We start from the raw sequence: 16,390 nt of genomic DNA on the forward strand, positions 1-16,390 counted from the left end.
TTTTCTTTTCTTTCTTTAAGTTTACTTATGTATTGTATGTGTATAAGTGTTTTCCCTGTGTGTATGTATATGAACTACGTGCCTGTGTGGAGCCCACAAAGGACAGAAGAGAACATCAGGTCATTGGGAACTTGAGATCTGAGTTCTGGGTGTTTGTGAGCCACCGTGTGGTGCTAGGACCCAAACCTCTGCAAGAGCAATGGGTGTTCTTAACCGCTAAGGTTCTCTCTAGGTCTTGAACTTGCATCCTTAACATGTTCCCTAAATTCTGGGACTGTTTTATAGGATTCCCCATGCTGCTAAATTCTCTGATTAACTCAGACTCTCAACTGCAGCTGGCCCCTCATCACTCATTCCTTCTTTCTTGACTCATTTCTCCATCTCCTCAGGGTGTTTCTTCTTAGTGTTTTGGTTTGCTTTTTTTTTTTTTTTTTTTTTTTTTTTTCTTTCTGGACCGTCTCTTTTCTGGGATCTGCAAATGCTGTTGAAGCCCGAGCTTCTGCACTCTGTCTCTGTTCTCCTCCCATCACACCCCACTGCTTCTCTCCATTATTAGCTAACAGTCCCAGATTCCATCTACTTACTGGTAGATCTACCTACCTACCTACTGGGCTCTGGATCAGAACAACCAGCCACCATCATCATCACCATCACAACCACCACCATCATCATCATCATCATCACCACGCCATCATCATCATCTCAGGCTAGAGAACTGGCTCAGTGGTTAAGAGTGTTTGCTGCTCTTGCAGAGGATCCAAAGTCAGTTCCCAGCACCCACAACAGGTGGCTCAAAGCTACCTGTAACTCCATCTTTAGGAAACCTAACACCATTTCTGGAAGCCCTAGCTGTGCGCACTACACACACACACACACACACACACACACAGGAAGAGAGAGAAATAAAATATATCTTTCAAAAAGAAAATAAAACAGCATCTCAAACTTTTCTTGGCAAAACAAACTGACTCCCACTCACCCCAACTCTTACTCAATCCTAATCTCTACTTACCCCTAACCCCCACTCTCCCTTAGCCCTTACTCCTAAACTCGCTTACCCCTAACCCTCACTCAGTCCGAACCATCACTCACCCCTAACTCCCACTTGCCCCTAATCCTCACCTTCCCCTAACCCTCTCTGAGCAAAAGGCAACTCCATTTCCTTGCTTTGCTCAAGTGAAAAGCCAATACATCTTCACATTTCTGCTTCCAGTTGACTCAACAGCAGATTCCACCAGCTCTGTCAAAAATGGCTCCTTCCCAGCTGGCAGACAGCTCCGTCAGTGAAGGGCTCGTCTCACAAGCATTAGCCACACCTGTAATCCCAGTGGCAGGCAGGCAGAGACAGGCAGGTCTCCAGAACTTGAGGGCCAGGCTGCCTAGCCAGCAAGCCTATGCAAGTGTGACACCCACACTGTTTTGTTTTTTTTTTTTTAAAGAACAATAACAACAAACAAACTACTCTCTTAGATTTCTGTGTTATGGACCGTCCAATCACACTTAAAATCAAGCCCTTAAAAATGTCCCTACAGGTTGAGGTCCCTCCCTGTCCCCCTGCAGTCACTGCCTACCACTCTCCCTCACTCACAGAGCTGGTAGAGTCTTGGGGGTTCAGGGCTGGAGGGACTTTCCACTTCCTGCTCCATCTTCCGGGGATACTTTTCCACAGCTGTTACTGTTCACCACCTAGTTTGTCATCACATGCGATGCCATCTCTATAGGGGCTTCCTTCCCAATCAACTCCCCCCAAACAAGACTCTTGCTTCATCTCTCTCCTTAGCCTTTGTTATTATCCTGCCATCACCTGTTATGAGTCTCTTCCATTGTTTACTGTCTGTCTCCTACACTCCTACATAAGCTCCAGGAAGGTGGGGAGTTTTGAAGCACACATACCAGATCAAAGACAACTCAGGGGAAATCATGTTTGATCATTGACCAAAACAAACCTAATCATGAATTTGTTTTTAGACTGAACTTCACAACAGCAAGCTAAATTTCCTGGTATCAAAACATCAATGAGGAAAAGCACCATAGTGACATTTGAACCTTTCTAGCTTTCTTTTCCTATAGATCATACAATCAACAAAATTACATAAATTCTCACTTCAAGGCAGTTCTATTTAGCACAAAATGATTTTAGCGTAGTTTTAAAAACTGTCATTCAAATTATTGAAATATTAGCATCTGTGACCATTCTTCCAGTGAGGGAAAGGTGTAAATCAAATGTCCGTGGTTACCTTGGTCTTCAGAAATTGTGACGTTGAATCCTTTTGCTGCTCTACCTCACTGCGCACGTGGTTGCAGAAAGCCACAGAATACTGGCGGCTGTAGTAGGGACTGAAGTTTTTGATAGAAGCCTCAGTTTTCCCTGGGGAAAAAAAAATATGAAAAAAAGGATTTTTGAAAGGTAGCATGCCTCACAGAATAGACATCAAATTACTTTAACTATTCTCCCCCCGACGCCCCAGACACCACTGCTGGCCAGCGGTTGTCAGCAGCCTGCATACTCCAGGAATGCTGCCCTGCCGCCCCTGCTTCAACACCTCTCTCACTTTCCAGCATCACTCTGAAGAGCTTGGAGTCCCCAGGGACTGTTCAGTACAAGGGGAATCTCTTTTGGCATACATTTTACTCACTGCAATGACGGGAAGAGCATTCTCGCTTGCCTCCTGTCCTCCCTAGTCTGTTATTTATTCTCCTTCGTGACAGTCCTCTCAGAGTCCACCCTCCCAAACTCTGTATACACAGCCCTCTTTGTTTTCTTCAGAACCTGAAGCTGAGCCTCTAGTCTTTTGGCCTCCACAGTCCTGGATGAAAACACAATACTGAGGAGGGAAGACGCTCAGTTGGTAAAGTGTTGGTGATGCAAGCACGAAGACCTGAATTTACATCCCCAACATCCATGTGAAAATCTTGTGCCTGGGGAGATGGAGCCAGGAGGATTGTGGGACTTGCCAACCAGGAGCCTAGCTAAATTAGTGAGATTCAGGTTTAGTGAAAGAGCCTGCCCCAATAAATAAATAAATAAATAAATAAATAAATAAATAAATAAATAAATAAATAAACAAACAAACAAATAAATAAATGGATGGATGGATGGATGAATGGATAAATAAATAAATAAATAAATAAATAAATAAATAAATAAATAAATAAATAAATAAAGTGGGAGCAACTGAGGAAGTCATTTGACATTAACCTCTAGCCTCCAAACACACACAAACACATACTGTATGTATGTGCACACACACACACACAACAACAACAACAACTACTTGTGGTCCTATGCTCCTAGTTTTGTTGTGGCGTAAAGTATCATGATTGCCAAGAGGTAGAGGGAGAGTCTGACTTAAAAGTCTAGAGACCTGCCAATCTTCCACAAGATGCCCTGGCTCCGCCCAATGTTTGGTTGTGAGTCTCAGCGTCTGTTCTGATCTGCTGCTGGGTGGAGCCTCTCAGAGAACAGCTATGCCAGACTCCAGTCTGCAAGTATAGTATCAGGGGTTGGCTCTCCCTTGGTGTGGCCAGGAAATGGTTGGACTTTCCCTCAATCTCTGCTCTATCTTTACTCCTGCACATCTTGTGGGTGGGGTAAATTTGAGGTCGAAGTTTTTGTTGGTGTTCCCCTCCCTCTACAAGGAGTCTTTTCTGGTTAGAGGGTGGCCTCTTCATTCTTCATGACCCCCACTAGTAGGGGTCTCTGCTAGATCACCCCCACATCCTCGCAGAAGCCTACCCTGCCCTAGGTCTCCAGCCTGTCTCAGAGATGCCCAGGCTGAGGTTTCTCTTTCCTTTGCATGTCCTCTATCCTCCTTCCCCCCTCTCCTCACATCAGATCCCCACCCTTGTTTCCCTCAGCACTCCCTCTCCTAGCCTGTTCCCTCTCTTCGAGCTCTTCCTCTGTCTATTCTGTTTTTACTTTCTAACAGGATGTCCACAAGAAGACCAACAGAGCCAACTAACCAGGGCCCAGGGAGGCTTGCAGAGACTGAAACACCAACCAAGGACCATGTTTGGAGTGGACCTAGGCCCCCTACACATATGGACCTGATGTACAGCTTGGTCTTCATGTGGCTCTCCTAGTAAGTGGAATGAGGGCTTTCTCTGACAAGGACTCTCTTGTGTGCTTTTCCATCACTTACTTGCACCTAGCTGGGCGGCCTTGCCAGACCACTATGGTAGAGCATGCACACAGTCCTGATTCGAACTGATATGCTGGGATGGGTATGTTCCCTCTCCCCTTTTCTGAGGGAGAGTGAAAGGGGGATACAGGGAAAAGGGAAGAAGAGTGGGACTAGGAGGAGAGGAGGGAAGGGGCTACGAGTGGGATGGAAAGTGAATAAATAAAACAATTAATTGATTAATTAAAATTCTATTTAGAATAATGCTTCCCAACGTCAACATTTTCACTGAGATCTTTTCTATTGTTTGACCTTAAAAACAGAAGCATTACATTATGAGGCTGAAAAATAAAAAGTCTAGAGACCTGGACTGTGGCTCCTACTCTGCCTGTGAGCTAGAACCCACCCATCTAACCTCAGCCAACTCCCTCCACTCTCCAGGCCGACTGTCCCTGATGGTGAAGGGAGATAGACTTGGGTCAACATCATTCTCTGAGTCGAGGTGACACTGAGGTATGATTGTGAAGGAACAATCACATCACCACACTGACCAGGGGTAAATCTTGCTGTCAGTCACGCAGGACCTGGGAGTTGGAGGAAGGGGGAAAGATCCATTTGCCTTTCCAACCCCTGCTTACTACAGCAGAAGGGAGTGTTCTGAGCCAGACTGGAAAGGCTCTTGGCATTTGATACTTGGTTTCCAAGTATGTAGATAAATGTCAGTTTCACCATCTATTCGAACAAGCAGTTACGGCATGGAATGGGTAGGCTAGGAGCCTGGGGGAAAAAATAAACCAGGAATAACATTCCAAAACATTTTTTTAAAACTTCATGGGAGCCCTGGCTTAACTTTTATTTTTCAAATCTGATGTTTTAGTTGATGGAGAAATGTTAAAATTTAAATTACTGGCAAGACTTGCATAGGGCTATTATGCATGTAAAATTTCAGAACTAAATAAAGAATTCTAGCCAGGTATATAGCAATGCTCAGTAGGAGAACCCTGACTCCCACAGCTGCCTGTTTGTATGCCTATGAAATCACCGCCAAACACCCATGCATTCCAATACCCTCTACAGACAGACACGCCTACTTTTGCTTGGGCATTTTTCGTTCTTACAATGTGTATGAGAAAGGGGAGTTCTTTTGTATTCCCTTAACAAAATGACATTTATGGGTAATATTTATGGGCTTTAGTAATTATTACTTGTAAGGTCCTTTGAGACCCACTAATAATAGATTCTGTAGAAATGCAAATAAAAGCCCCTATAATTTGAATCAGGCATGCTTTTGCTTGCTCCCAGAGTTTATGGTATTACAATTAATCAGCATTTGCATAATACTTTAATATACTCTGGCTTTATACGCATCTAATTGGTTATTATTTTATTAGCTTTTATTACATCGCATAAGTAGTAATCCTATATCCTTGTCTATAATTTTCTTACACGGGAGTGGGACATCTTCAAGAATTCCCACAATGAGAGTGAGTCTTACTTTATAGAAACATGTAAATGATAAGCAAAAATTGCCCTTTACCGCCAGGTAAGCACTCTTTGGTCTGTCTGAAGAGTACTGTGCTAATTGTTGATGCTATTTTTTGCTCTCTTGCAAGCACTAGAATGAAAGAAAGGAGGTGGCCTTCCTTTTATGATCATTTCTGTGAAGCTATAAAGCCAGGTTTTTGCTACCTCACCAACCGCTGCAGGAACGCCCTGCTTCTGCCCAGGTGCCTCAATGCTGCCTTCCCAAGGTGTGAGAAAAATGGTTTCTGGGACTTGAATATAAACACATGGCACCATCCACACACCACCACCAAATCACTCTTACAAAGAAAAGGTTGCAGATTTCTTGCATTCATTTAATCACTCATTCAAATGTAAATGAAACAGCAAATAGTATCAAAAGACCCCAGAAAAAGACCAAAGCTGATCTAAAATGCACCTAGACATTAGATTAAACCTGTCTGGATCTACGTAAGGGAGCACCCAATGTAAAGACTTTGAAGCTGAAAAAGAATCTTGTCTGCCTGAGGTTGGGACAAAATACCAGTGTGGTAGAAAGATGGACAGAGATGGGCTCAAGTATTTCTGCCACTTGCTGGCTTTCTGACCTCCTAGGAGTTACCTTTTAATCCTTCTCACGTGAAAAACGGTAGAGGCTTCACAGAATTATTGAAATGATCACACGAAACAACTCAGTAAAAGTACTTGGTGCCGTTCCTGGCACACAGCACCTGAACGTGACTAAAATGTTGGTAAAAGTGACTAAAATGATAACTTTAGTATGAAGTTATGAAGTAGTAGTATAACTTTAGTATGAAGTAGTGGTGAAGCCCTTATCCAAGTGCCAGGAGACACTCTTCAGCCTCAACTAACGAATTAAGGAAAATAAATTAAAAAGCAATCTGCCTACTGTACTCCTGAGTTGGATGCGTTTCGACTCACAGAACAGAGAGCAGCCACCCCACCCACTGCAAGCTTGAAATAAATATTACCCACATTTCCATGGATGTTTTGGCTTAAGAGGCCCTCTGTGTATCCCTGAGTTAAAAACCAACTACACGATGCCAGGCATAAAAGTGCACGTCTGAAATTCCAGCCCTTAACAGTTCAGAGCCGATATGGGCTAAATAGTGAGGCCCTGTCTCGAAAAGAAAAACCAACCTGAAAAAGCTCAACTACACGAAACACTAGCATTAGCCAACTGAAGGCCGGTGCTACATTGAGCCTCCTCTCTCCCACCTGCGATGAACCCCAATCACAGGGTTTTATGAGGAGTAAAAAAAAAAAAAAGTCTACATTTACAAAAAAAGGGTGTCTAGAACATTACCTGACCATCGGTTAACTGGTAACATTTTAAGTGTTATTTAGTATTTCTTTGGGAGCCAAAGAGGTGGATCAGCCCCCCCCCACGCCCCCCCAATAAACTCTGCTGGAGAATAGCTCACTCTCTAGTTTTCAAGATTCCAGAGTCTTGGACTCCCCTCACCTCCCTGTCCCCCAATTCACTGTGACACATCCCTTTCTGAACGTGTCTGTAAGACACGTTGCCGTAGCTCCCGGCACAAGGAGGCTGGTGGGTCGCACAGAGGCTGGATTCCGCAGAAGAGCTTCTGGTTTGAGTATCAGCACAGTTCAGCTGATCCTGCCCGGCCGCGGCTCCAGCCCGTGCTGAGCATCGTGCTGCTACAACTTACTCCCTCAGCAATCTTCACTGCAGCCAAAAAAAGGCCTCTTCCACAGCTCTAGCCGCAAAGCTTGGCTTTGCTTCAGCTTTCTACAGAAAAGGCATTTGCGGGGCCCTTCCAAAACCATTTTCATACACACGGGGACTCAAACACTCAGCGCCCATTCAATTCCCTTCTCTTTGATTCCCAGGTTCAATCAAATCCTGTGTTCTACATGATTTCAAGTTTTATTTTTTTATTGTTTATGTTTTTTGTTTATTTTATGTATTTTATGTATATTTTTATTCTTTATGTGTGCCATGTGTGTGCAGATGCTCCCAGAGACCACCAGAGGGCACCAGATCCACTGGAGCTGCAGTTGGTACCAGCTGCATAGTGTGGGTGCTGGGAACTGAACTCAGATCCTTCGAACCGCAGTGAGCGTTCTTCACTGCTGAGCCATCTCTCTGGCCTCTTTACACTGTTTCTTAAATCTGTCCCCTTTCCCCACTTCAATCCTCATATCGTGTATTGGGACTTTATTAACTCTCAATTAATTTTTTTCAGCACAGCAAGGCAAAAAATACTTAGCTCTCTGCTCTAAAACCTGAACAAAAAAAAAAAAAAAAAAAATGTGCAGAGCAGAAGAAAGAAATACTAGGACTGAGACACAGATTCCCTAGAGACCGTGGAAACAGCCAACACTTCATTTGTGGAATAGCAGCAGACTCTAAGAAGGGCTAGAGTCTAGGATGAGGGGACAGAATAGGAGAGACAAAAATAAAATAGCCGCTGGGACCCACCCAAGATAAAGCTGCCACAAGTTGCAAAAGACCAGATGCCAGACTGGGGGGTCGGCCCTGCAGAACAGAGTCCCCGCATTGAAACAGGGGCATTCTTTTGAACGTTGTAAGGGACAGGCCTCATTAGCTACCGATGTCACAGATCCCTGTGTCCTAGCCTGCCGAGTTCTAGAGGCATGAGGCTGTCAGCGCGCGTCGCTTCTTGTGTGATATCCCTCAGTAGCTCCTCACTGCCTATAACTTCCCAGCAGGCCACTGAAGGAACCCCACCCCTATCTTACAGGAAACCCAAACCTTGCCTCATCCATCCCTTTCTCCCCGTAAGTGTTCCATCAATCATTTTCACACTCTTCGAGCCCAGAGGCCAATGCCAACGCAGCAAGGGTTCTTTTCAGACCTGCCCAGCTGGAAACAATCTCACCACCGTTAGCATCCTCCCAAACTGTGCACCACTCTGCTACAACTGTTTAAATACAGCCTATCTCTCCTCCAAGGGTGTGCTGTATTTGTACACTCAACAAATATTTGGTGAACGGATGGCAGAACAGCTGAATAAATATTCAAGACTCAAGAAAAATCACAATACATAATAATAATGGAACCCATGACAACATCCCAGGAAGGAAGGTTTGGGGCTTGATTGCTTATAATTAAGGTATAAACCATGAAGCCTCCTGCATATTTGTTCACAGAAATCAGAATCTGACAGGTTAACTCCTCCTAAGCTTTTAAATAAGCTTTGCCCATGAAAATATTTGAAATTATTAACAATTACTTTCTGGTTTGTTTGATTTGGTCATTTTATAAAGATGGGAAACAGGTGACAGTCTGGCTGAAATTTATATAAAGTCTGAAGAACCTGAATTTTCATTCTAGAAGGTTCTGCAGTGGTTCATTCAAATCGATTTATCAGTTATTTGGTTTCTACTCTATCATACTGCTTATGCTATATTAGTCTTCAGTCTCAATTACTGCTGGTGCTACTTCAGGGACGATACATGCTCTAAAGCAGTGGTTCTCAATCTCTTTGTGGAGGGGGGGTTTGAATGACCCTTTCACTGGGGTCACCTAAGACTGTCAGGAACATCAGATATTTTTATTCCTGTTCATGAAAGTAGCAAAATCACAGTTATGAAGTAGCACTGAAGGTTATTTTGGGGTTGGGGTTACCACAACATAATGCACTGTATTAAAAGGTCACAGGATTAATAAGGTTGAGGACCCCTGCTCGAAAATCTGAAATCTCCTCAAAAGATGTTCCCTCTATTTCAACTCCTTTTAGAAAAACAGTTCATAAGACAAAGATACAAGAAACTAAAATGCTATTTTGTGTCAGGAGACACAAAACAATTCAAACACTTTGTTTTATTTTTTCCTAATCTTTTAAAATTATGTTACAGTTTTTATCCAGTGTTATCTGTTTAGCCTTTGATCTGTAGCTTTTCCTGTGAAACAGCAAAAAAAAAAAAAAAAAAACCATTGTTTTCAAGATGTTAGATTTCTATCTATTATGAAAGGTAAGTGTGTAAGGTGTAAGTATCAAAAAATTTTTAATGAGATGGCCATTTCACTGGAACTGAGGTGAGTCACATGAAAAGATGACTAAGTGGCTTTTGGTCCAGTTTCTGAAGACGTGCTAAGGTTGCAGGTGAAGATTAATTTTGGTAAACAACAAAAATGCCTCCAAAAATTTCAATAATTTGAAGGTGTGATATATGCCAATGTGTATTTCTTCCAGGTTTCTAAAATTGTAGAGATTTATAAGTCCTCACAAATTACAGCATCAGCTACAATCTTGGGTTGCCAAGCACCATTACTTTATACCTTAGGGTGGGAAACTGGAAATCCCAATTCACAACACAGAGGCGCAAAATTCTAATTACATACAATGATGCCCAAGGACTCTCTTTCTTCAAGGAAATGCCTTAGAGAATGAGGATAAATTGGATTCTCCATAATTGAACTAAAGAAAGGGAGGGATGGAGGGGGGAGGAAGGGAGGAGGGAGGGAAAGGGAAAGAGAGGGAGAGAGTTGAGGGAGAGAATGAGAACACATTTATTACCAGGGCTCGGGTGACAGGCTTTTAACAGACTCCACTAGGAGGTGGCAGAATGATGCATGGGCCTTGACTCTGCAGATTCCACAGGCTCCTTGCAAAAACTCCAGCACGAGTTAAAAGGTGAGAGGTCTATAAACCAACTTAAGTTCTCTGTGATTTACTTTGGATGTTAATCCACAGAGAAATATGAAAATATGTACACTTCCAGGAGCTTACATTAAGGATATTAAAATCACCAGAAACCACTCAGGGCTCAGCGCACATCTGAGGAATGTCAGGCATATCAGGAATAAACAATACAGCCCAGATTCCTGGGTTTCCAAACTCATACTCAGAGGTCCAAAACTGAGGACAGTTTGCACCGAACTTGCCCTCAGACTATTAAAGCCCCTAATGTTTCAAAATTCCCGTCCACAGAGCAGACCCCCACATCTTAGAATGTGACAACAGAGCTCAGCTCTTTAAAGACAGGCAGATACTGTCTAAGGGGGAACAGGCCAGCTCCAGTGAACCAACGGAGAAAAAACAGTGTTTTCTGCCAAGGATGGAAGTCACTGAAGTAAATGAAGCTTTCATCCACACTATGTATTTGCAAAACAATAGTTCCTGGGTTAGTACAAATAAGTGAAGCAGGAGATGACGAGACTAGAACGGGTGCTCAACCACTGTATGAGTTTCAGTAACTACCCCACTCTACAGAAAATTAAAGACCTACTTTGGCCAGCTTCCCCAGATTAAAAGAGAATCTGGGACAGATGTATAAAACTACACCGAAAGCCTGGTCTGGGCTCTGGTTTCGCTGCTGTTTGTCTTTTAGTATTTTAGAAACATGCATATTCACACACACAAACACACACACCCACACACCTTTCTTTAGCCATACTTAGATAGAAGTGATAAAGTAACCCTTGCTTAGTTTTGGTTTGGTTTTCCCCATCTTCATTTGGATAAAGAGCTTGGAAATGTTCAAGATCGTATTGGCATTTTCCACACGGCATGATTCCAGCTGTATTGTGACAAATCGGATGAGACTAAATCTTATTCCTTTGGCCACTTCTGTAAGTTGCCTAATGTTCTCCAAGGAGTGAAAAAGGATCTAAACTGCTCTGGCACCTGACTTTCCAGCTATTACAGTGGAGAATAGTGCTTTTGTTCATCGGACACTTTCCCTGGACTAAAAACAATATAGTACTGAGTCAGGAACAGAGAGGATGGGATTTGCTCGGCTGTTTTTTTTTTTTTTTTTTGGGGGGGGTGTCTAATTATACATTTTAAGGCTTTTTCTGCACACCTTCTATCATAGGCTTTCAAAGTATTTAAAAAATCATTTCAAGTATTTCTTGCAAGTAAATGTAATATATCCATTAAAAGAAGGCAGACCCCGCTCGAGACCAACCAGAAACTAAGCCTCGTGACTTTTCTGATTCCCCTTCAAGTGCAGCGCCTTCTCTGCTACCTCTTACTGGCTTTTTTTTTTTTTTTTTAATATGTCCTTCTCTTTCTTGTTTCACTTTTCCTGTCTCCACACAGAAGTTTACCGGTTTAATGTGCTTTTGATTTTCTATCTTTTCTCTCCCAAGAGCCTCTGCTGGGCTGGCAAGATGGCTCATTAGGAAAAGGCACGTGCCCCTAAAGGCTGGGGACCTGAGTTCAACCCCCAAGAATTTACGTAAAGGTGGAAGGAGAGGAATGCGTCCACCCAGTTGTCCTCCGATCTCTACATGCAAGATCCCATCAGAAAATACATTTCTTTCTTTATTTTAAGTATTCATTAATGCGAAAATCATTTATGGGTCAACACCTGGGGCCCAGGTATCCTTATATTGGCTCACATAGGATAAGGGTATTCATAAGGAGGAGGCGGTAGCAACTTCAGGAAAAACTTCGTAGAACATTCAACATTTCTGCGGGCCAGCCGAAACTTTAAAACTACTTGCAAAGCTGGTAGGGTACTCGTTAATAAAGATTATTTCGCATGCCTTAATTTATAAAATTTGAGAACTGCCAAAATGATTCAGACCAGCCGCTACTTGAATTTAGCAGGTGCCAGATCTCTGTAGCCAGCTTTCTTGAGGAGAACCCAAACATCACCCAAAATGGAATCTGACTGATGACCGTTTAGGACACAGGCCAACACGGGGGTCAAACTTTATTTTCTGGAAACTCAACAGATGCCAGCAGCCACCTGACCCAGCTAATCAATCATTAAACTCGAAATTCCCTGAGTGGCACACAACTGAAAAGCAGAAAAGCGCATCACAGGTGATGAGTAATGGTCTAAAAGTAGACAGGAACTGCTTAGAACCGCCCAAATTCCCAGAGTGTTAACTACCTTGATGGCACCAGCCTCTTTTCTATGTAAATTGTAAATTAAGTGCGCATGTCATTAATAACTGTTCTGGGACCCCATGACATCAGCCCTACATGGACCCCAGTCCTCACAGGTGAAATCACAGACCTCCAGAGGGCAATGCTCACTTCCTTTCAAGTAAAGCACTTCCCTGTCCTGAGGTCACAATACCAGCTGCTAATAGAGCATTTTTTAAAATCTGTAAAAATCAGTGCCGAGGTGTCAAAGAGCATTTTCCTGTGTTAATACTACATCAATTTTATGGAGGAACTCAACCATTTCTCCTTATTATGAAGGAATGTAAACAGTCCTGGGTAATAATAAAAAAAACAATGCAATCAAGGAGCCTTGTGGAGAGATGTGATGGTTAATTTCCTGTTTGCCTGACCCAGATGCCACTGTCCTGAATGTGTCTGTAAGAGCGTCTGTGCTTGAGCTCTCCTCTCAGGTGGTTACACAAGTTTCTCCTGCCTAACTGCTCTGAGCTTGGTCCTTAGTCCTTTCCAGCCTTTGGACTCTTCCAAGGTCTGCAGCCCTTCAGTATTTGGACTGTTGGCTCTTCTGGGTCTCCTGCTTGCCAACTGCAGAGTTTGAAGCTTGTCAGCCTCCACAATGGCTCGGGCCAATTCTTTATTCTACATATATATGCAATCAGATGCAATTGATTGAACTTCGTTCTTGAATCCCAACATGGTCATCCATTCATCTCATTAAATAGACATCACGCTGTTAGATCAATAACAAGTTTAAAGCAACGCAAACGCCAAGTGTCTCTACATGTCGTTCTAAACATTATCAGTTTAAAAAAAAAACCTCTGAAGAACATGGAATCCATACTTAAAACATTCCATCAAGTCATCTATGGAAGAATAAAAGCCTTTGGCTCAGCTTCTTCCCAGTTGGCAGAGTCTGGCATAAAAAAGGCAGGAAGCCAGGGAAGTTCTGGGTACCAGGGAAACCAGCTCCCCTTATCTGAGCACCCTTTAATCCTACTCAGGTGTTCCAATTAAGTGGCATCACCATCTCAATTAAAGCCGCAGTCTTTGCTGACTGGGACTAGAAGGTCCCCTGGGAAACACACTAATTAAGCCGGTTTTCTTATCCAGTGATTGCAAACTTGTTTTGCACAAATCAGGGTTAAGCGGTATCAGCAAGGACCGACTGTCATCTGCATATTGGAAATGAGCTTTAACAAAGTTTCTCTTGCCTCTGCTTGGCGTCACACTTGCCATGTGCAAAGAGGTGAAGCACACTGAGGAGGCCATTAGCACAGTGTTTGTGTGCTTGTGAGTTTTCTTTAATTACAAGATGTTTCCAACATACAGAATAATATGTTGGCTAGTACATATGTTAAGTTGGCCTTGATAAGCAGAGTGCTAATACTACACCAGAGTGAACTTAATTCTCTTTTAAACAAGAATGCTGTAACTCTATCTGTAGGTTTTATCATGCTCTACAACTTCCCTTGGCACCATTATGTGGAAATTGGTGTTTATTCCTATGAATTATTTTAGACTTCTACCACATATGTGGTACCTATGCATAATTAATAGCGCTGCTATGCACAGCCTCGCCCTTGACTCCACCTGTCATTCTGCTGCCTGATTTCTAGCAAATATTATGTTTTTCATATATGTGTACATGTATCTAAAATAATATTATAATATAAATTACTCTACCATTATAATAATTAAAACAGTATTGTACTACAAATAAAAGGAGAGAGGTTAGACTACTCGGATGCACAGAAAATTCAAAACAACCGGTTCATATATGTAAAGTTAGTATGTACCAGAACACCAGACCCTACCACACACACACACACACACACACACACACACACACACACACAAACACACTGATTTAGCAAATGCATTTTAACTGCAATCTCTAACAGTATAGTTTAGCTCCTTTCGACTCTCACTTATTTCCTCTTTCACCCTTACAACCAGTGATGGTGTGAACATCACTGGATGAATCTCCCAGCGCATGGATGTGAGTTGCTCTAAGTGTTCATCTAGAAAACTGAGGCAGAGCTCGAGGATCCCGCTGGACCTCAGGATTGCCAAGCTTCCCACCAAGCTGACAGCGACTTATATCCCAGATTTCTAGAAATAGTAGCATTGTCTATTTTAACAGGTAAAAATTTACACTTCTTAGTAAGGCTGGGCATTGCTTCAGATGTCTCTGGCCATTCAGTTCTCTTTTTCCATGAATGCATATCCTCTCGCCATATGTGTTTCTACTGACATATGAGCATTGTTTATAAATTTCAAGAAAGAATCCTTCTCAGACATAAACACTGAAACTATCATTTCCCAATCTGTGGCTTGTTTTCTCATTCCAGTTATGGTGTTCTGTTGAGCAACAGTTACAACTCTACAGAGTTTAAAGAAGTAAGACTTAGGCCGTGTCTATGTTAGGAAATCTCTCCTTCCTCTTTTGTTCACAAGGCAAGTCTCCTCTATTCTGATGTTAAAGTGCTTTTACGGGAAAGTCTTTCACAAGCTGGACTTCATTTTATGTATGGTTTAGGACTCCATATTTTCCTTATTAACACACACACACACACACACACACACACACACACACACACACACTTCCCATATTTGAGCGGTTTGCTTGGAGCTCTCTGCTCTGTCCAGAGGTCAAATATTGACTTTGGAACTATCAGTACCATACTGTCTCATTACAATATGAGATTATGAACTATGTCTTCCCAAATGGTTGGTCTCCAAGTTTTCTTAGATATTCTTCACACAATGTTCTACCACATTAACTCATGGCAAATTATGTCACGTCTAAAGGAAAAACCATTGTAGGCACTTTCATCAGAATATCAATGCATCTGTGATTATGATGCTAACGGTATTATGATACAGTGTGGACTAGCAGAGAGTCTTTTAGCCCCACATAAATGGAGACTCAAGAATGGGCTGAGCTTCATCTCTGCTTTCCCTTGAGCCTTAGATCTACTGAATAGCAAATTGGGGGAAGGGGGAATAAGTGAGCAAACTGTGTCTGGGCAAGTCCTCCAGGAATGGATGATACAATCCAAAGTGAAAATGCCACGTTAATCAGCCCCATGCTGGTGATGATGCCTGCAGTTTGCTCTGTTATAAGCAATGCAGGCCAGAGGCACCTTTTGTATCTGTGCACAGGTACCCAGAAAAACACGGGATAAACTTGCAGAATGGGATGATAATGCGCAGAGCAATTGCATGTCATTTTGGGTGAAGTGGGCACATCATCCTCACAGGAATTACACCGTTCTTCACTGTCGCTGCATCATATAAAACTGTCAGTTCACCCATAGATAAACTCCTTGTCAACAAGGAGTCTATTGTGTAGCTATAGAATTAGTGAAGACTCAAAATTATCATCCCAACTGCCTGAGAATGTGCCTGCCATTGATGACGCAGAGTTACCACAGACTAGGAATCTTTCTAGGATAGGGACTTGGAATGTATACTTACAGTTCAATCACAGAAGGCCATTACATATAGCTAATATTGTAATAATGATTAGATAGTATTAATTCAGGTACTATTCCTTTCACGTACATTGCAGACTTTTGCAAGCCAATATGGACATTTTTTTTTTAGACAGGATCTCATCCTGTATTCCAAACTTTAGCCTAGAGTTGACTCTGTAGACCAGGTTGGCCTCAAATTGGCAATCCTCTTGCCAGGCACACCCAGCTCAAAACAGCACTTAAAATGTTGCTTCTTGGGCTGATGAGATCGCCCGTTGGTAAAGGCACTCGCTTCTGAGCGTGACAACTTCTGATCTCAGGGACCCACATGATAGGACAAGAGAAGGGCTACAAGTTGTCCTCTGACTGTCACAAGCACATGAAGGCATGAGATGGTGTGGACACACACACACAA

General features: G+C 42.6%; 1 protein-coding gene across 1 annotated transcript in view; it reads right to left on the reverse strand.

The window, feature by feature from the left end:
• The window catches only part of Niban1 (niban apoptosis regulator 1), a 146,116-nt gene that overhangs the window by 80,073 nt on the left and 49,653 nt on the right, over positions 1 to 16,390 (reverse strand). The window contains exon 2 of the mRNA XM_055624570.1: positions 2,238 to 2,368. Within this exon, the coding sequence (XP_055480545.1) occupies positions 2,238 to 2,368 (131 nt within the window). The remainder of the gene's footprint in view (positions 1 to 2,237; positions 2,369 to 16,390) is intronic.

The sequence above is a fragment of the Psammomys obesus genome, unplaced genomic scaffold (genome assembly GCF_907164565.1).
Source record: "Psammomys obesus unplaced genomic scaffold, mPsaObe1.curated_primary_1811, whole genome shotgun sequence".
NCBI classification, from domain to species: domain Eukaryota; kingdom Metazoa; phylum Chordata; class Mammalia; order Rodentia; family Muridae; genus Psammomys; species Psammomys obesus.